General features: G+C 48.1%; 1 protein-coding gene across 4 annotated transcripts in view; it reads right to left on the bottom strand.

Moving 5' to 3' along the window:
• TNRC6C (trinucleotide repeat containing adaptor 6C) overlaps positions 1-22,255 on the bottom strand; it is a 339,338-nt gene that overhangs the window by 202,756 nt on the left and 114,327 nt on the right. For all 4 annotated transcript variants that reach the window (XM_068151425.1, XM_068151424.1, XM_068151426.1 and 1 more), the window contains exon 2: positions 17,180-17,241. Coding sequence is in view for 3 of the 4 variants with exons in the window: in XM_068151424.1 (XP_068007525.1) it covers positions 17,180-17,241 (62 nt within the window). In the remaining variant the exon portion in view is untranslated. The remainder of the gene's footprint in view (positions 1-17,179; positions 17,242-22,255) is intronic.

Raw genomic sequence — 22,255 nt, 5'->3', positions numbered from 1 at the left:
TTAGGTAGTAGCAACAAATGGCAAGCTCTGGCAGCATTATTGGTCTCAAAGTTCAGTGCAGGTTGCATGGGGAAAAATCTCATGAGAAAAGGAGGAGTTGGAAACAAAGTCACAAAGGGATACAAAGAGACAGAGGATGCCTGATCTCATGTGCACGTGCCATTTGTTTTGCTTTGCTCCCCCCCACACATAATTTATTCATCTCAAGATGCTCCTGTGCATTGCAGGGGGAGGCTGATGAGAAGGGCTCAGGGATGGGAAAGGCAGCGCTGAGGGGCAGTTCCAAGATGCTGCAGGCTGACCCCAGCTGTCACCTTTCCCAGTTCCAGCCCTGGGGGTGCAGCACTTAGCCATACCTAAAGCCATGCACATCCTGAGAGACAGGTGAGAGCTCACAGCCCAGAAATCCAGCTGAGCAAGGGCTGCCAAGGCCTTAAGCACTCACTTTGGTACCAGAAAGTTTTCAGTAAGCAGTAGGGATTCCTGAGGAGAGCCTGTGAGGGTCTGTGGGGACACAGAAGGTGGAGATCAAGCTAGGTGGGACAGACTGGGGAAAGTCCAGCAACCTGCTCCTGAGGATCTGCTGCCTCTCTGCAATATTGAAAGGTTGTGTAAGAAAGCAGAACAAAGATGTTATGAAAGTGGTATAAATAAAACCAGCTCCTACTGTTCTGGGCAGAACAGCTGCACGTAGTAACAGGCAGAATGCTTCCAAAGCAAAGAGCTCTGCACAAAAGCAGGAGGAAGGGAGCGATATTTCAGCCCATAGATCAAGGCACCTGTGGTTCACCCGGGATGTCAAAGGTCTAGGGAGGTCTTCCTCAAAATCAGCAATAGGCTGCAAGAACACAGACCTTTGTTGTTGCTCTAAAATAATTTTCATCCCAACACACTAATTCTCTGCTCCCTGACTCCAGCTGCAGAGCTGAGTGATCTCAGTGGCCTCACTCCTGTTTGACACTGATGAGAACGAGCAAGATTAGATCTTAATGAGTTACACTTGGAGACATGAAACGCTGAGAATTTGTCTTCCCCCACAGATACACAGGGCTCTGCATGGATGGGGCACGTCCACATTATTTCCATCAGAGAGTCTTCACTGCATTTCTTCCCTTCAGCTCATTTCACTCACTCCCACTCCAGCAGCAAAGGGACACCAGCTCCCAACAAACCCACGGTGACACTATGGATAATGCAAATCCCTCTCTAATGGAGAGGCAAAGGGACACCTCCAAACCCACACTCATGTGGCCCGTGATGCCATCTTCCAGCTGTCAGCAGCACAACTGGCTTTGTGCCACAGCTCTGGGGCTGCTGGCACTGCCATGCCCAGGGGCCGTGAGGATGCACAGTGGGCACTGGGCACCCACACCAACTCCATCACACATGCAGACACTGGGCCTGGGCACAGGACTGGGAACAGCAGGCCCACAGCTGTGACTTGGCTAAACCCAGCCCAGCTCTTGGGTGGGTGCTTTAACACCAACAATAAAGGGGAAAAAGGGAGAACTAGTCAGGGCCTATAAGGGAGGGCTACAGTAATGATGTTATTTCACTACTACCTGCAAAGAAACTAAACTAAAACTTCCTTTTGGTCTCTGCACTAGTGCTGGACTGGCAGGTGTGACATGCTACCATGCACGGTGGTGAGCAGTTAGACCACAAGTCACACCTCGAGCTCAAAACCACAGGAGGATGCAAAGGAGTTTGTTTGACATCCCTTTTGGGGGTGGCATCTTTCTTCAGGCAGGGAAGATAAAAATTAGTTATGTATAGTGGGAAGCAGCACTTGCACCTGAAAGCTCAGTGCATTAAAAGCCCACAAATGAGTAAACACCAAACTGCCAACTGCTTTTTACCTTCTGTAAATCAAAATACACTTTGGAAGTAAAAACTCCCAAATTATACCAAGGCAAGATGAAACATTAACCCATGAAGAGTGGAGATGGCAGTAGTGGGGATACACAGACTAGAGCCAAAGCTACAGTTTGTCTACATTAAAAATGCAGCATCAGCAGAGGCTTCTGAAAGAGTCATTTATCAACTCCTGGATTAGAGAGACAGCTTAAAGTAAGTGCACCATTTATCCACACATATGCACAAATTGTCTGCTGAGGAAGGAGAGGAGAGCTGCAGCCTTTGTGCCTTACAAGTTTCCCTCTAGTCCTCTGGGTAAATGTTGGGCCAGAACGACATTAGGCATGGAAAATAGGAACCTTGCTGATGGTAACAGGGGGTACAATTCATGTGAGCAGCCAGGATGGAAAGTAATCTAATGCTGCAATTTCAGAGAAACAATATAGAGTCACTCACATACATCATGATTAATGGCTGGATACCATAGTGTGAAAACCATTTAAAAAATGGCATTTTTGTCACTGACAATGTTACACATATAGTAAAGGTCATACATGATAAGAGCATTATCCATATTTCTTCTGCAAACATGCTTAACCTTGTAGAGCACAATTCCCTGGAAGACTGGTGATCCATCTCCAGCTGCAAACTGTGCTCTTCAGAACCTGAGAAGGCCAATTTTACATTTCTATCACTCACATCCACGCACACACAGGCTCTGGGAAGCACTCAGCCTTTTGGAGTGCAAAGGACTGGAAACATTCTACAGCAGCCCCCACTCCAGATCCTCCTCCCTCCACCTTCTCCCTGACTGTCACCTTGTACTGGAACTGATGCTGGGCTGCTTGCTGCAGCTGTGCTGGAAACCCAGTTACCTGCAAATCCCCTCTCTAAAGTCTCCTTGAGGAGCCCCTCTGATGCCCTCTGACCATAGGTAGGTCCCACCAGTGGTTCTGTAGATGCCAGTGAGGCTCATCGCTGCTACCTGGCAGTGTTTAGCAGGAGACAGCTGATTGACCAGCTGCCATCTGCAGGGAAATCTCATCCCATTCAAGGATGACCACCTTGGAGACAACCTATAGAAGAGCTTAGATGAACACATAGACTCAACAATTACTTTTCTGGGGCTGCATTTAAGGCACGCAAATCCCTTCCAAAGGGTCAGCTCAGGCCATTGAAGAGCTCCAGGTACTGGGTGAATCATTTCAGATTAAAACTTGGTCCAACCTGTGCCACCAACTCAGACTCCACACACCTTCTGAAGCCCACATGAATTGCCACAACCTCTTATAGCTGCACCCACGACTTGCACAGCCCTCCAGACTTGCTGAAAGCCATGAACACCAATGCTGTGAGCCAGACTGCAACCCTGCCTTACAGCTGCTGGAATTTTGGGGGTCTTGGCTGAAACTTGGAGGAGCAACAAGGTTCACAATGCATTTTGCAGCAGATGGTGTGATCCTCTTCAAGCCCCTCAGAAAGTGGCACTGAACTGTATATGTGCTATTGTCTGCTGGCTGGCACCCAACAGAAAGGGCAAGTTTTTCACATGGGCATTGGGGTGTTGGTCTCTTCTCCCCAGCAGCAAGCAATAGGACAAGAGGAAATGACCTCAAGTTGTACCAGGGGATGCTTAGGATGGATATTAGAAGAAATTTCTGTACTGAAAGTTATAAAACACTGAACAGGTTTCCCAGGGAGAAGGTTGAATCTCCATCTCTGGAGATATTTGAAAGACACAGAGATGTGGTGCTGAGGGATATAGATTAGCACCAGCCTTGGGGCAGCTGAATAATGGTTGGATTCTAAGATCTTAAAGGTCTTTTCCAACCAAAATCATTCTATGATTCTATGATCTACCCATGTTTGCACAAGTGTCCACTGTTTGGCCAGGCCATGCTCTGTCCATCTGACTCTCAGGGTTCTTTTCCTGCCTGTACAGAGCTCTCCTGATTAACCTCAAGCTGAGCTGCAATTCAGGGTCACATTCTACACTAACAATCCAAGCACCAGATCTTAAAGGCATTGTACCAACATGTAATTAGTTCTATAGCAAATCAAACCTCCTCATGAAGCAAACATTGAGTAGTGAGATCCAGTGTAAGGCTCATTGCATGGCATTCAGCACGACTCTGAGCAGTGCCTCAGCCTGAGCAGGGCTTGCAGACAAGGACAGGAGCTGTGCTCACCGTAGTCAGCAGGGCACAACCATGAAGAAAACACCAAGGATAAGCAGCAGTGCACTCCACCACCTCTGCCTGCTGAACCTTTCCTAACAAACAAGTGTCACGAGAAAAAGCTCAAAGATGCTGTCACACCTTGCAGGAGCTGGGGTGTGGGACTTCAGGGACTGCAGACGGGATCTCTCCTCCATCCCGGCTCCCAAGCAGATCTGACCTCACTTGGAGAGGGCATGATCTCAGTTGGGAGGAATTTCTTCTGAGGGAGACACTGGAAAAGCTATGGGAAGAGATGGAAGCTCAGTGCCTTGAACCATCTACTGGAGCAGGGAGCCTTGTCCCTGGCTGGCTGTGAGAAGGGGGCTGGAGCACCCCTAGCTTCAGAGGGGTGCTTCCACCTCAGGAGGAAGGATTACCACTCAGTGATTCTCACATTCCTTTGAAAAGTGTGACCCCAGATCTCCCTCAGGATGCCCAGCAGCTGGCAAGGGGTCAGCCCCCTGCCAGCTGCCAGGAGAAACACTGAGGCAGCGTTGGGCAAGAAGAAGCTGCCTGCATGGAGGGGATGGAAAGGACGGAGGGAACATTGCCACGCTGGTATTTGCAGCTTGTCAGATCAGCTTGTGCTTTCTTCTGTGAACAGCACAGTGAAAGCTTCCCACTGCACTCAGGGTGGGAAAGCTTTTCCCCAGAGTGGTTTGCAAAGACTGGCTGGACCAAATTATTCTTCTCATCATGAATGCCTCTCTCTGAGCCACCTTACCCATGCAGATACTCAAATGTTATTAATATGAATGAATGTATCTTGTCTCAGGGTGTCTCATGGTAGGAGCCATTTCAGAAACACTGGGAGGGTGGAGGGAAGGAGGAAATACAATTGAGCAGCCCTGGCTGCATCTGTCCTATTCCTCAGATGACAATTTCTTGCTCCCAGGAGCACCACAGACTAGAGGCACTTGCAGATTATACATCATTCAGTCTTTTGCTTTGCAAAATTAGCTTTCTTAGCAGGGAAACAAAGGATTTGCTGTATTGGATCAGGCTACTGACATGTCTGCTGCTGCATCCAAGCTCTGGTACTTAAGAAACACGGCAGCTCTTCGCTGCTGTGCTGGCCAAGTCCCTGCCTGGGGAGCTGAGTGCACAGTCAGAGATTGCTTCCAGATTGCCCCAGAAATTCATCTGATGCTCACTAGCAGGTAGTTTAACTTCTCTCCTAATTTTGTCATCTTACATAGCCGCAAATGGCCAACATTAGTTAGTCCTTTTCAAAACTCATCTGAAACATTTATCCCACTAAGAGCCTTCAGCACTGCCTTCCCTAAAGCCAACTACAGCACACAGAAGGAGGGGTTCTTCCTACTAGTGCAAAATTTACTGCCCTGAATGGTTTACTTTACAGCTGTAAACATAATGAAAGCTTTTGTGCAGGGAGGATGGTGCTGGGGGACCGGGCAGGAGCTAGCAGGAGACAAAGATAACAGTCTGTGGCTAATGCTGGGGTGTCATATGCCCAGCTCGATGGGAAGACCATAACTCACAACACATTTAATGGCATAAGGGAGAGGAACCGCTGAGAGCATTCCCCAGAGCTTCACAGCACAGAGCATCCCCAGCAGCTCTCCCGCAGCAGGTGATGGAGAGCTGTGGGTACCACAGGGGCTGCACTGCAGACTTGAAGGCAGCAGTGGCTTTTAATCCTTCTCCTCTTATGCAAAGGAGGGATGAAGAGGGCTTCTTGGCCAAACAGACTCTGCCATTCCCCATGGACCCAAGGAGCAGGCTTCATAGCTGGGGAGGCACATTAAAGGCAGTAGAGAGCCCCGTGTCTGCAAACACAGGCTAAGCAGCCCGGGCTGCAACCTGGGAAATGCCAGTGTCTGTCACATCAGCAACAGCCTCTTTCCTTTTGACCTTTAACTCCTCCTGGCCCAAAGCAGAGTACACAAGTCACGTTATCATGTTTTACAAAGCCTCAGATCAAACAGCTAGCTGAAGGCATGGAGAAAGAGTTTCTTCTGGGAGGAAGGCTGCACACTGCTGCCAGCATGAGTAGACGTGTTGTGCAACACAGCAGCAGTGTTGCCTTCTCACAACAATGCTGACACTGAGAGGGCACCACAGGGTCAAAACCTCCTACCTCTGCAGCAGACCTGCTTCAGGGAGCCCCTGTCTCCAAGATTTGCCATAGGAAAAGGAAGCAATCCCAGCTGCATGCCAAAGGGGAAACTTAGCATCTCACACAGAGATCCAACCTCTAAACCAAAAGCTCTGCCCTAGCTCCACACCATTGCTGCTCACCTCTATCCAAAAGGCTGGGCAGCTCTCTATGACTTCTTGAGAGCATATGTGCCCAACACAACACCTAAGCTCTGCATGGACCTACACACATAAGCATCTGTAGGTAACCCTCCCAAGCCCTTGGGCTGTGTCTGTGCTTGGGTGTATGGGATGCATGCAATGGGTGGTGCTGGGCTGTGTGGGATGCATGCAATGGATGGTGCTGGGCTGAGTGGGATGCATGCAATGGATGGTGCTGGGCTGAGTGGGATGCATGCACTGGATGGTGCTGGGCTGAGTGGGATGCATGCAATGGATGGTGCTGGGCTGTGTGGGATGCATGCACTGGATGGTGCTGGGCTGAGTGGGATGCATGCAATGGGTGATGCTGGGCTGTGTAGAATGCATGCAATGGATGGTGCTGGGCTGTGTGGGATGCATGCAATGGATGGTGCTGGGCTGTGTAGAATGCATGCAATGGATGGTGCTGGGCTGTGTGGGATGCATGCACTGGGTGATGCTGGGCTGTGTGGGATGCATGCAATGGATGGTGCTGGGCTGTGTGGGATGCATGCACTGGGTGGTGCTGGGCTGTGTGGGATGCATGCAATGGATGGTGCTGGGTTAAGTGGGATGCATGCAATGGATGGTGCTGGGCTGTGTGGGATGCATGCAATGGATGGTGCTGGGCTGTGTGGGATGCATGCAATGGGTGAGCACATGCACCGTGAGCGTGGCTGGGTCTCAGGGCACACAGAGGCACTTGTTTTCCATCAACCACGTCCTCCTCACAAGACTGGAGTTAACTGCTGCGAGTGCTCTCTGCCATCTTTTGTGAGCTGAGAACCAAGAACGCTGCATAAATCATTATTCTTGCTAATTACCAGGAAACATCAAACAAGACAAGCATTTTACTCCTCATCACTGAATTTTGTTATGCTAATTAGAGTTGTATAAGCTGTTGCTATTAAACCTGGAGAGTCAGAAAAACATTTGCATTAATACCCACAAAGCTCCATCAAAACCTAGTTATTAGTATTTCAATGAGGTTCAGGTTATGGGGAAGCTGCTGCCATTTCAGGGGCTGGTTTGTTGTTTTTAAATCCTGCTGGGAGGGAAAATATAAATAAATGCAGGGCGAGGCCTCACGCAGACAATGCTGCTTTTCAATGGGGAAGGCGAGGAAGAAGGGAACTTTGATCAGGAGCACATACAGGAGGGGGAGAAGGGAGGCGCAGCAGTGCTTAGGTATTGTTGCTCTCTATTCCGTGCTGCTCAGCCAAGGGCTCAGTCGTTAAGCACTGCCCGTGGATGCCAGGCTGGACTTTGCTCTTTTTGGATTTCTGAGTCCCTGCTGCTCCCAGCCTCTTGCTTGATCTGGGTATTTTGGGTCTGATTCTCTGAAATGCAGCTGGAACAGGAGCTGGAACCTACCTTCTTGTGAGGACTGCCCCTCAGAGCCTGCCTTCATTTGTAACTTGTGCACCCCATTAAACCCCAGCGAGTTCACTGGAGGGCTGGGGGGCAGGAATTCTGGTTACCAAAACACACACACACACATACCAAGCCACACATCCAGACCTTCACAGGGAGCCAACTGTGTAACAAGAACTGGCAATTCCTTCTTTCTAGTGCCAATCACAGCAGCTGAGCGCTTCATCTGAAGATCTCACAGCACTTCAGAAAGGCAAATTATTCCCCCACGTGCCCCTTTGATACAACAATTATCACCATTTGATGCATCAAATCCATCCCCCCCCCAAAAAAAAATTAGAGGAGTCCAAACTCATGAGCAAATGAAGGGGTACCTTAACCCCTTAGCTCCTGGTGCTGGAGAATCATTTTGGTGAGGTGTTTGCAAACACACACAAGCTGCTATTATTATTTTTACTACTATGATTATTATTGTTATTATTATTTCACAGAATCAGTAAGGTTGAGAAAGACCTCTAAGATCAACACAACACCACCATGCCCACTAAATCACATCCAGAAGTGCCATGTCCACACGTTTCTTGAACACCTCCAGGGATGATGACTCTACCATCCCCCTGGGCAGCATGTTCCCAATTCTGGACCAAGTTTCCATGAGATGGAGATGCTGGTATGGAGCCCCCAGGAACTGCTATCACACCAAACCTCAGACCACAAAAAGAGGCTCTGACAGGTCCATATGTAGCGGAAAGAACCCACTGGGGAAGGATCTGGAGTATAATTAAAGTCAGGAGCAAGCATCCCTACCCCAAGCTAATGCCATGGGTGTCAGAGCTGTGCATCTGACCTGTGTCACAGGTAAGCAAGCTGTCCTTGCTGACCCTCAGAGCAGAATTCATCCATTAGCAGGCTTCCCAGCCCTCTGCTCAAGCCACAAAACTCCCTTTGCCTGGCATTTATTGCTCAGTAAAGAGCAGACCCTATTGACAGCTGGCTGTGGCTTAAATAATACATCTGGAGCTCTCTCTCTAACCCATGGTGCTGTTCTATTGATGGGGCTACAAGTTATCTGTTTTTAAGAGGCCATTTGTCACCGATTCCTGGAGAGGGAGAGCCATTCACTCTCTCACTGTATATTTCTATCAAAGGAAAAGGGAAAAAAAAATTAAAAAGAAAGGAGAGAAAAGTATTTCTTCCATTTTCTCTCTCTGGTGGAAGCAGGGAGGTGAATTGAGTAGCAGTGTGAAGCAAGCAGTGTTCCAGGGATGATGAATTACGGCAGCAGCGCTGCGTGCTCCAACGTCTTGCTGATGTGTTGGAACTCTGGTGCACAGCACACCCCATCCCATGCCGCCACTAAACACCTGCCCTGCACCCAGCTGCTGTTTGTACCAACTGCACCGACCTGGGGAATGTGCTGGGTGAAGTCCCTCTCCCTGCAGTGCCAGCCTCTATTGCAGGCTCCCTGTGAATCCTCAGCATCAACCTTTCCAACTTCCAGAATAATCAGGTGCTCCACTTTCTCTCCAGCCTCATTTCCCTCTGCATACATCCAAGAAGGTAAAGCACAGCACTTCTGCCTCCAGAAGCTGATGTTAAGGTCTCACCCCCTCTATCTCAATGCGAACCAGCGCAAGAAGACAACAAACTCAAGCTGGGTGCATCAAGAATAGTGTGGCCAGCAGGAGCAGGGAAGTCATTGTGCCCCTATACTCAGCACTGGTTAGGTCATACCTTGAGTCCTGTGTCCAGTTCTGGGCCCCTCAGTTTAAGAAGGACATTGAGACTCTTGAATGTGTCCAGAGAAGGGCAACGAGGCTGGGGAGGGGTTTGGAGCACAGCCCTGTGAGGAGAGGCTGAGGGAGCTGGGGTTGTTTAGCCTGGAGAAGAGGAGGCTCAGGGGAGACCTTATTGCTGTCTACAACTACCTGAAGGGAGGTTGTAGCCAGGAGGGGGTTGGTCTCTTCTCCCAGGCAACCAGCACCAGAACAAGAGGACACAGTCTCAAGCTGTGCCAGGGGAAGTTTAGGCTGGAGGTGAGGAGAAAGTTCTTCACCGAGAGAGTTGTTAGCCATTGGAATGTGCTGCCCAGGGAGGTGGTGGAGTCCCCATCCCTGGAGGTGTTCAAGAGGGGATTGGATGTGGCACTTGGTGCCATGATTTAGTCATGAGGTGTTGGGTGGCAGGTTGGACTTGATAATCTTTGAGGTCTCTCCCAACCTTGGTGATTCTCTGTTCTAATGCTGTGTCCTCCCTAATCACAGGCAGATTAAGAGGAAAAAAAAAACCTCCACATCAGCCAGGCTACGGTAAGGAGAACTCTAAGAAGGATGAGGGAAATGAAGACACTGTGAAATGCAATAGATGTCAACTTCTACTTATTTTTTAATTTCATCTCTTACAAGCTTTTTGGGAGCTAACATGATTAAGTTCTTCACACAAATTTATTAGCATCGTGTTGGAAATCCAGCAGTATATTACACTGTCTGAGTAATCCAATTAGCAAAATGTATTTATTTAACCAGAATATTAGCTGCACACAATCCCAAATGAAGTAAAGTCGCTGATCCTGGGGTTCCTCTCACTTCTTAGAATTCATTTGCCAGCTACAGAAAGGTTTACTCTAATGAAATAAATATCAGCCCTATGGTTCTGGAATAATGCAAGGAAACCAATCTCGCTGCTCAGCTAACTGCTTGTTTTTCTTCCTCGCTTTTTTCTTTGCAGCAGACACTGACAGCACACAGATTTCGCAGCAGCATAAAGGCTTCCCTGGCTCTCCTGCCTTCCTCTCACCCCCCACCCCCAAATACATCCCCCCCAAACCCCCGAGCCCAACTGGATTCTCAGCTCTGTACAATTACCACATCACTCCCCAAATTAAGAACAATTTTATCTTATATTTTTCTTTCCATTCATGCACAAAATGAACCTCGTACCCTCTTTACCCTGATTTGCAAGAGCTTTGAAATAAAATCACTGTGGGAAGCGAAGGCTGTTGAGCACTTTTTTCCCTCTTAATGAAGGAGCTGAGTGACAGCCCCCGAGGCTGGAGGGCTGACTTGCCTCAGAAGCATCCCACCAAGCTCACGTGTGTGGGCCTGACTCAGTGCCAAGCTAAAGGGACTGTACTGGGAGCACTGAGTGATGGGTGACAGGCTTTTGGGGTATTTTAGGGGCTTTTTTTATTTCTTCCCCTCCTTTTTCCCCTTTCCTTTCCCCTCCCTCCCCCTTTTGTTGTTACGTTGAACACACCCAGCTCCTAATGCCACAGCATCCCCACCTAGGACTCCTGGAGGGCTCCTGGCCACGACTTCAGGTTGTCACCGCTAGAGTGACTCTCCCAGCTCATGACATCTTGGGTGATGCCACAGGAAGGGAAGATGAGCGGTGCAACAGCCACCACTGGCTCAGTCCTGCCACAATCCCACCAGGAGACTCAGACTGCTGCCTCTGCAGCCTGCCCCAGGGAACAGTTCACTGTGGACCAATGGTATTTTTTCCAAAGCTGCTACTCCCATTTATCTTCATTAATTGGTTTAATTAATTATTTTCTCCTGTGAGCAGCAGCAGGAGGTTTGGTCATGAATAGCAGCCAGCCAAGTCCTTCTCTCTGCCCTCATCACTACTGGGCAGCTCTGACATTGTGGAGAGCTTTTGGCATCTCCCCTGGCTTTGGAATCTGTTCCTGAAGAAGATGTCTTTTGTCTTTTCCCATCCAGACAGGCTTGGGGTGTTGCAGCATCCCCGGAACCAGCATGTGCCTCATGCCATCAGGAGGATGGATTTGCTTTACTCGCTCATAACCCATTTTTCTCACCTCACGGAGCAGGATCATGTCCTCCCATCTCCCCACAATGCTGCAGCAGCACCCGTGAGATGACTCTCAGAGCCAGAGTGACAAAGCCAGATAGAGAAGGAAGGGACTAACAGCCAGAGTTAATAATAGACATCATTTGCAATGTGCCTCGGAAAAAACGAACGTCCTGAGGCAAAAGATCTAATTCTGTGTTTCCTTTCAGATCCTCCACTGAACGCAGCCAGAGCTGGAGGAGGGGAGGTGCCTGCACCAGCCACTCGCTTGAGCTGGGTGTGTGAACCCCTGTGATGCTCATTCACATGCAGAGAACTTGTGAGCGATCCTGCCATTAATGCAAGCAGGAATTACCCGTGTAATCTGGGGATTAACCGAGCCCAAGGAATTATTTACATTTCCTAAATGAGGGAAACTGTATCAAGTGGGGAAGGCAGAGACAGGGAGCCGAGGTGTGGGAGGGTGACTCATGACCTGTATCTGCTGGAACAACTATCCCTGGCCTTCTTGACAATGGGTTCATCTGAGCCTGCACAAAATATTTGGTGTCTTTGGGCAAGAACTGCTGCTGAGGTGCAAAGCAGATGGACTGACACCATTCTTGTGCAGACTTCAGACCCCAAGTCCATTCCTGCAGATCTTCCCCGAGCCACAGGGTGCAACTCCTCCTCCTCCACCAATGCTTACAGCAGCAGGGATAATTAAGACCACTTTCTTACCTTTTAATTTAATTTCTCTTGTCCAAAGTCTCTCCCACAACAACCCATGTCTGCTCAGCAGCAGCCAGTGTGGCTGTTGGGTGAGGACATGGACCTGCTGCCTCCCTGCTCACACAGAGCATCCCTGTCATTGACTCCATCACCACACTTTGAAATCAGGCTCAGATCGCCCAGAGAATTCCCCACGTCGTGCTTTTCAGTCTTGACTCATCAAAAGCTGCAGCGACAGGCAGCAGAGCCCTCAGAGCCCCATCTTCTCCCAAATGCTATAATACTCACAATAATCATAGACAACAACAACAACAGTTCCAATATCCCTCCATCCTTCACACACCAGACGACGATGAGTCAGACTCCATTTCCAAACTAAGACATCTCTCCTGCTATTCTCCCTCCCCTCCAGACTAATAGCTGACAATGTATGCCTTCCACATTAATGATAAGGGTTCAAGGGGAAAGAGGCTGCTCTCCCATTTCGCTGACATTACACTCTCCTATGTACCCACCAACATACCCTAAGGCAACAGAACTAGTAATAGGTTCCTCTAACTGCCTCCTGCATCAAATTTGACACCGGGTGCTTTCTTCTCCTTTCCCATCGCTCACCTTATAACTCTGTCATCATCATTGATTTTGACTTAAGGAGAGAAAGAAAAAAAAACCCACACAAACCAACGCTCTCCCCCTTCTCACGCAACACCAGGGTGGTGAAGAACAGATGCTGTGGGGACTTGGGAAGAGGCAGACCAAGGGGGCTGCTTCTATGTTGCCAGAGTCTCCATGGTGGAGAGATTGGGGCAGCAAGTTAGAAGTGTTTACTGCACTCAGCAGACTAGGTTTACAGTGCTGCTGGCTGTGGGGATGCTTCCCAGATTGCAGGCAGCACCATAGGGGATTTTTGCTCTGAGCTCATCTTCCCACTGAGGGCTGGATTTCTTCAGCATCACTCCTTTCCCCTCCTTTTGCCGTTCTTGCACAGAAAAGGCAGCTGGAGTGATCTCTCTCCACCTTTGAACTCTCTACACTGAAAACCCTTCTGTTGCCTCCTGTCTGCAGCTGAGGTGATGCCCATCACCGACAAGCTGTGGGTCCTGGCAAGTGATGGTTTCACTATAGAGAGGTAAAGGACCCTTTCTAGCAGCCACCCTGGGGACAGTGACAGATATGTCCCACGGGACAATAGATGACAATTTTCTCTCAACCCAGTTATCAGGTGATCAAGTCTCCTGCTCACTCCTAGAAGAGGGATAGGCTGCTGTGCCAACACTGGCTGCTCCCTGGCACAATGCTGCCAGGAGACACCTCAGTCCAGTTGTCAGTCCTTGTCTCTTGCAGCTGCACTCTAAGATGTGCCTTAGGAGAGACTATAACTGTGCTGGAAGGGGAAGGAAGGAACCTGTCAGAATCCCCCAGCATGGGGCAATCCTTCCTGCTGCAGCCCAGAGAAACCCTGCCTGGGTGATCTGGGAAAGCAGCAGGTTCCTTCTGTCTGGTTTCTTAGCAGATACACAGAAGTGAATCCCCAGAGTGTGGCTGACCCGCAGCTGGTGTTTTCTTTGATTTATGTCAGAACCTATTTACGTCCTCTGCTTAAAACAATCCAGTTCGTGTCAGCAGTAAATGAAACTGTGTACCATCCAGCAGCTGTTTGGCTGCTACCTGAAATGAGTTTCACTCCAGTTCTTATCAACCAGAAATCCTTTTAATCATCAAAACTGCCACAGCCTTCTTGGAGCTGTGATGGCGTGGTGATTATAACAGAGGAAGGCATATTGCAAGCCGGGGACACGGCAAGAGCCCTGGAGCTGCTGGTGGCTTTATTCCAGGGTTGCAGCCACTTTGAACATAGCAACACGTGCAAATGAGAGTTGGTTTTCAGTTGTGGAGAGCAGTCTGCCGCAGACTCGGGCACTGGCAAGGTTTAACTGGAGTTGTAAGGGCAAGCCTGGGCTGAATGGGGTGTCAGCCAGCCTCTGGCATCTTCAGTGCTGTCCCAGGCAGGCTCATTACTGTAATAACACAGGTGGCCATTAGGACTTGCTTATTTTGAAGCTCTTGCTACTGGTAAATCCAACAGGGTGTGTGGGGATCAGTTCAGAAAACCCCCCAAAGAGATGGAATCTGAATTCATGCTGCAGCTCTTACACCCTGATGAGTCTCCTGGTAAAAGACTCAGCTAACGAGGCTGTTGGCAGCGAGTGGGAATGCTGCATGAGGAGTGGGGAATATTTGCCCAAAGCTATTCTGAATTCATTAAAGAGGATGGGAAGAGCTGGGCTGCTCCACTCAGAGCCCCAGCACGAGGCCACATAACCTGCTCGTCCCTCCGAAAACTAATGATCACAGCTTGACTAGCGAGTATCAGATGCTCTCAACATGTTCCTTGCAAACAAGCTGCAGACCAAAAGCAATTTGAAGGAATTATTTGGGAAATAATTCTAAATAATGAATGAAGGGAGAAAACTGCAAGCTGTTTACAGATAACTCACCCAGAGAAAAGAGCTGAATTTGCTGAGTAGATGATTCACTATTGATTATTTCTCCAGCTCTAGCTGTAACCTTATTTAAAGCATTAATTAAGACAAGTCTCCATAGTTCAGCATATTCTAATCTGTTTCAGGAGGAAGAGCTCTTGAGATTTCAGCCCTGCCCTCTTAGAAGGAAATTTGGAGATTCACACCCTACTCTCGGCTCCTGCCTGGATGAGGCAGAGGTGGAGGACGCTGAGCAGAGCTGAGCACCAGCACACAACACGTCTCGGATGGCTGATGCATACCTCTCAGCAGGATGCAGGTCACGGCTGGTGAGTGCCTGGGTCTGTCAGGGGAATATGGGATCCTACCTGGCTGCTGGCTGGATTTCAAATGGGACAGCTGCCTCTTGGGATAAACCCTTTAAAGACAGCCAAAGCAATCTGGCCATCCCTGCAGACGGCTGCCCTCAGATGACCGGTTGCTGAAGTCTGCCCAATAACAGTACCCCAATGCATGTTCTAAAACATGCCCTAAAATGACATGGTCTGTGCAAGTGGCCCTTGTGCCACCCAGCCCTTCAGAAAGGTCTGCAGTGCTCCAGCTCTGGCAGCCCCACTATCAGCTCAGGTAATCCACGGGATTCCCAGAAGCACAAAGCTCATGGAGTTACATCAAGGAGAAGGAACCTGCATTTCCTATCAGCTCTATCAAGTGACTCCAGCTGCACCCATTGCAAACAACAGAAACTGGTCTGCTCTTCAGCCAGGGACTGACACCTGTAGGCACATCTCGCTGACAAGAGCACAACCTCAGCACATGCTGTTGGCACCTCACTGAGCAAGCCTCCAGCTAATGAAACACAGGATTGTGTCATCAGTAATGCATGAACATTAAAAATCCAGCAGAGCAATCCAGCACAGCAAGATTTCTGATTCAGATCCCAAAGGAGCACAGCTCATGATGCTGAGAGGAAGGGGAGAGTTGTTGCTCTCCAGCTGCACTCCCCAAGATAGACCCTGCAGCTTTGTTCACTCTGCAGTGCCACCAACCCCCCCAACCATCACCCCAGGACTGCCGGCACAGGACATTAAAGGCAGACATGCTTGTGTTCCTGACATCCTGAAGAAGCAAGGACATGATACCTGGCACCTAGCTGAAGCTAAAATACTCTCTTAACCAGCTGATTAGCTCAGCATTGCCCAAAGCAGGTTTACATCATTTCTGGATGACCTGGAATATAAGGTAGAGCAAGTTCGCATCTGCATTAAGCAAGCCCAGGATACAACTGATTTGTGCTCTCATAACTTTGCTTCAGAAAGAAAAGCATAGACAGTGAAATATTAACCAGCTCTGAAGTCCAGGCAACCAATGATTCTTGTCTTTTTAGCCCGTTTCCATGCCCACTGTGAGTAACCATAGCTTTTCCTGACAGTTGCCCATAGTTCACATGGGTAGAGTTTGCCAGCAGAGCCACCAGCCCCTTTTCTCACCACTCAGCACTATTTGGTGTGGTGCTCACTTGCCATCACATCATGGTCAAGCCATGAGCAGCTGCACAGACCACACAGCCTTAACCTGTCCTAATTAAAAGCAAGATTTCAGTCCAAGCCCTTTTCTGCAATCAGCCACAAGCTGTGTCTCACAGGGCTGAGCTCTGAGGCAAAGTGAGGCTTGACCACTAACCAGGAGAGGAATTTAAAATTCAAACAGAAGCTAGCATGGTTAGTTAAAAATTTGAATGGGTGCTAAAATTCAACAATTTCAATGATTCTGCAGACTGTTTTGGGCATGGAATGAAAATGATTCCACATCAGCTTCACAAGAAATCCACACCAAGACCACAGAACTTTTGAAACAAGCATTCGAAGGACACATGGCACAACTTCCAATTTCTCTTAATCCAAGCGTTCAAGCCTAATCCTTCAAGGTGACCACACAAAAGCAGAGCAGACTACATCAGTCACAGCTACATTATTTTTTTTATACACACACATTTTGGGGTGGAGAATGTTTCCCTGCCTGGTAGGTTCATCAAAAACATGCAAGTGGGGCAAGGCAAGAAAATCTCAGTATCTCACTTCAAATCTCTCTATATCTCTGACTCTCTCCTGTCAATCTCATGGCCAGCACTGGAGGTCACACACTGCCCTGGTCTCACACCACCATCACCTCATATGCCAAGTGGGTATTGTCACAGGTGGTCACTTAGATATGTGTTCACCAGCTGCTCTGCTAGCCCTCAGCTAGCCCCATGCATAAGCCCTCATGCCAGTGCTGGGGGAGGCTGAGGGATCTGCTTTGAGCTTGGTTTTTGCTGAGCAGTGACCAACTCCTGGTCAGGTCCCACATGATGGCACAGCTCATCATCAGACACACAAGCAAATATTTCTTACAGATATTGTCCAAAACAAAATTCCCTACCTGGACTTGAGTCCTTCCCAGGCTGTCTTCTGGTAGGGGCTTATCTGATTGCTTATCCTCTGCTGAAAGAGAGAAAACAAAAACAAAGAACAAATGCTGGTCAAACAGCAGTTTGGTTAGAAAAGATGAGATGCTTCTACATGGGGAGGAAAGATGCACTTCATGTTTACTTTCATTACTCTCCATTGCATGTGATACACACTTAAAAACTTGCATAATTCTCTCCACCCATTTCATTTCATTTTTCCATTCATCAAACCCTTCTCTCTCCACGAGCAAGTGTGCTGCTAATTAGGACAGAACAGATTAAGTTAAAATGAGCAGTTCTCCTTGATGGTACTGCTGATTTCCCTGCCTCTCTCTAACCCCAAATCAATACAAGTCTTCTGGGGAATTCAAGCAATTTTTCATTAACATGGATACAATGTGCTCCTCAAAACCAACAAAGAGATATGTATCAGATTTAGAAGCTGAGTGAGGAAGGGTGATCAAGAGGATGAAAGACACAGAGTATCTTTGACATAAAGCACATGTGTGCACTGCCTTACATGTTTATAGGTGATGTTTTGCTTGGCTGCATTTCCTTCAGTTTGAAAAGTGTCTTTGCTTTAGGAGCAGAGTGACCTACATCCATCTTCCCTATTGCTAGGAGGTTCCATAACCCATAGAGGAGGGTACAAAACCCATGGGTTTCCTTATCAAGCTTCTGTGCTTCCTGGCCACACCTGGTTTGGCTGGGGAAGGGCAGAGACACTGGGAGCTTGGTTGTGTGTCCTCTCAGCTACAGACTTGTAGTGAACATGTGTGAACTGCAGACTTGGTAGAGCTTGTGGTGATAAACTGTCTTTGTTTCAAGCAGTTTCTAGGGAACCTGGACAATAGAACTTGCAAAAGCTTCACTGGGTTCACCCTGTGCTTTATTTGCCCCACTTGGAAACCTAAAACTACCACTGAGATTTGATCCCATTCCTTGGGAGTGATCCTGTGGGAAGAATAGAATAGAATAAACCAGGTTGGAAGAGACCTTCAAGATCATCACGTCCAACCTATCACCCAACACCACCCAATCAACTAACCCATGTAACCAAGCACCCTGTCAAGTCTCCTCCTGAACACCTCCAGTGACGGCGACTCCACCACCTCCCCAGGCAGCCCATTCCAATGGGCAATCACTCTCTCCGTGTAAAACTTCCTCCTGACCTCCAGCCTGAACTTCCCCTGGCGCAGCCTAAGAAGCCATGGTGCACATGTCCCACATGCAGGAACTGCCCAGGAAAAGCCACTCTGGCTTCTGGGAAGGAACTCACAGACTCATAGAATGTTTTGTCTTAGGAGAGACCTTTGTAAGTCACCTAGTCCAACCCCCCTGCAGTCAGCAGGGACATCTTTACCTGGATCAGGTTGCTCAGAACCCCAAACAACCTGACTCTGAATGTTTCCAGGGGTGAACCAGCAGCTTTTTCACCACCCCTTCAAGATATTGAGAATGTGCCAGTGGTTAGTACAACTGACAGTGATGCCAGTGGGAAATAGCTAGGCCTAAACCCCTCCATGAAACAAATACTTTGGCATGGGAGCGAGCTCCTTGCACCAGATGGACCCCCTGGTCTCTAGGTAAATCCTGTTCTTAGGCTTTGCCACAAAGAGGCTTAAAATTAATTAGCAGATTTATTTATTTTTTTTAAGAGTTCTGTGTACCAGAAGTGTGTGAGAAAGGACATTCATCAGGAGCTTTCCACTACTTACAGGCCAAGAGGAGGATTTATAGTTTGCAAGAGAGTTCCTTGTGCAACTGGTAATTTCAAACTGTTCAAGGTTGCAAGCAGATGCCCTGAACAGGAAAACATTCCCTATTTTCCCAGGAAGACAGTCAAGAAGGAAGAAGTTTGCTCATATTCTAAAGGTGACCATTTTTACCCAAAAGCATCTGCCCCCTTTAGTCCCCATCTCCAAACCCAGCAGCAGAAGGGAGGTAAATAGGAGATGAGAGCTGATACACAGTGTGCTGTGGAAGAGGAACTTACAGTGAACAAACCACCAGAAACTTCTGCTACTGAAAGCTGACTCTGCTCCTGCTGACCATAAACAGCTACTGAGATTGTTCTGAAAGAGTAACCCAGAACCCCCCCATGACACTGAGGTGCTGGTGTGTGTCGAGAGAAGGGCAACAAAGCTGGTGATAGGTCTGGAGAACAAGGCTGGTGGGGAGCAGCTGCAGTTAGCAGGGTTGTTTAGTCTGGAGAAAATGAAGCTCAGAGCAGACCTCCTCACAAATCCCTGAAAGAAGGTTGGAACCAGGTGGGGGACAGTCTCTTCTCCTCAGTAACAACTGATAGGACAATGGCCTCAAGCTGCACCAGGGGAAGTTTAGTTTGGACATTAAGAAATATGTCTCCCCTGAAAGGGTTGTCAAGCCCTGGAATAGTCTAGTCAGGGTAGTGGTGTAGATATGGTGCTGAGAGACATGGTTTAGTGGTGACCTGGCAGTGCTCCGTTAATTTGATGATCTAAGAGGTTTTTTTTCAACCAAAACAATTCTGTGATTCTATTTATAGCTTCTTCAGTCTTTAGTAACTCCTACAAGCATTAGTCGATTTGCACACAAGCCTCTGGTGACCAAACTTGAACCAAGCCAAAGCTGTTCTGCATCAAAGCACCCTGCACGAACACCCTGCTGGCTACCAACAATGAGCAAAATCCCTGGGTCTGACAGAAAACTTTCTGACTTCAGTCTTGCCTTTATTCTATACTTTTCCCTTCTGCTTTACCATGCCTGACATTTGTGAGGAAATTCCCTTAGGAAAGAGGCTGTTGTCAGTGTTTAGCTGATGGTGTTTTAGACCAGCTCTGAGCGGTGTTGAGCAGCACTGTGTTTAAAGCTCTGTCAGTCTGCCCACTCAGGCAAGCTCACTCCTGTCTAGCCACTCAAGCAGCACCAAAGATGGGAAATTTAAGGAGAGTTAGACTAGCTTAGAATTAGAAATGTTATTTCAAGGACTCAGAGAGCTGAAAACACAGGAAATGCTAAGCAAAAAGGACACTTGTCTGAGGTTGGTAAACTGGATTGCAGTTTACCAACTGCTACCCTAGATTGGTCTGAGATGACAGAGAAATTTAAATCCTATCCTTTAAAACATCAGGGAAAGAAAAGCTATGTCTTCAGAGGGCTGAAAACTGCACAGAGAGAAGCTCACATGAAAAAGCTGGGTTCCCAGAACAGAAATCTTTCCCCACTCCTAATGCCAAGCAGCCAGGAAAAATCAGGAGGATGCCTGTAGCAACTTGCATCATCAATATTACTGCCCTGACCTAGTTCTTACTCTCAGTTTTCTATTCTGTCCTAATAAAGGTGGATTTCATGTACAATAATCTGAGGACAGCAGAGGTGAGGGTATTTGCTGTAAGGGAAGCATAAAGAAGATAATATTACCGGGCTAGACTACATACAGCTATAACTGTTCAAGTATTAAATCCATTTTTCACCATCAAGAGTGTTACCCAACAGCATGAGAAATACAAGCAGGAGGAAATATTCTCAAGTGAAGGAAGTGATGGTCAAAGCCTGAAGTTTGGTAAAATGCTTTTCCACTCCATGTCCTACATGCTGTCAGCACTAGGATGGAAAACTGCAGATCAGTAATTGCTAAGGACACTTCTTCTTTCTCATCCTGTCTCTATCTGTAAGGCAGGAGGATGGCAAGTTAATTAATTATCTCCAGCATCAGTTTACTTGAAGATCTCTTTTTTTTCCCCAGCAGTGCATCAAAGGAGACTGATGGAAGCCTTGATTAGGGGGATAATGAAAGAAATCTCTACTAGATTATATCATTTCTTGCCCGTCTGCAGCCATTCTCAAACCGGCTGCTTTTGCAGGGCCGGGAATCATGACTGGAAAATATCACAAGCATGTAAATCCACCTCAGATGCAAAATTCATGGAAAAATCCAAGTAATTGCATGTTTACCATATTTCTGTCAAAGGTCTGGAAAAGAGATATCAGACCATCTGACATGCTATAGAGCAGAGATTTTCCACATGTCCCGTTAGGGTCTGTGACTCTGTGGAGATAATCTGCATTCTGAAGTCACATCAGATGTGGATAGAGAAAATTTAATAGCTAATATGGAGCAGGAGAGCAAAGACAGGAGGAGAGCATATGCTGATTGGGGTGAGACAGACAGTTTGATAACTACCTTGTTATCTGTCCTACGAAGCCTTTTACAGAATCACAGAATCACCAAGGTTGGAAGAGACCTCAAAGATCATCAAGTCCAACCTGTCATCACAGACCCCATGACTAAACCATGGCACCAAGTGCCACCTCCAATTCCCTCTTGAACACCTACTGCGATGGGGACTCCACCACCTCCCTGGGCAGCACATTCCAATGGCTAACAACTCTCTCTATGAAGAACTTTCTCCTCACCTCAAGCCTAAACTTCCCCTGGTGCAGTTTGAGACTGTGTCCTCTTGTTCTGGTGCTGCTTGCCTGGGAGAAGAGACCCCTCCTGGCTACAACCTCCCTTCAGGTAGTTGTAGAGGGCAATAAGGTCTCCCCTGAGCCTCCTCTTCTCCAGGCTAAACAATCCCAGCTCCCTCCCCTCATCCTCTCCTCACAGGGCTTGTGCTCGAGACCTCTCCCCAGCCTCGTTGCCCTTCTCTGGACACGTTCAAGAGTCTCAATGTCCTACTTAAACTGAGGGGCCCAGAACTGGACTCAACAATTTTACTAACAATGACCACTAGCAGGGGCCATAGATGAGGTGCTTTATTTGATTTTTTTCCTCCTTCCTTTCTAATCTTGCCTGTTTTCACCTTGTCCAGTCCTTGCCCAGTCCAGAGAAACAGGAGCCCCTTGGAGGGCCAAACTGGCTTGCACTGGAGAGAAGGAAACTTTAATACTGCAGAGTTCCCAGCTCTCCACCCCTGTCACACCGCTGCCCTATGGTTGTCTCCACATTTGAACTCCCTTGGGGATTTTAATGCCATTTCCCTCTTACCCAGACCATGCACACACTGCCAAATCTAATAGTGAGGCGAAATGAAGTGTCAGGTTCTGATACCCAACGCATCGAG

Source organism: Melanerpes formicivorus, unplaced genomic scaffold (assembly GCF_026170545.1).
Source record: "Melanerpes formicivorus ecotype bairdi unplaced genomic scaffold, bMelFor1.0.p_v2 SCAF_21, whole genome shotgun sequence".
In the NCBI taxonomy this organism is placed as follows: Eukaryota; Metazoa; Chordata; class Aves; order Piciformes; family Picidae; genus Melanerpes; species Melanerpes formicivorus.
This window is presented reverse-complemented; position numbering and strand designations above follow the sequence as displayed.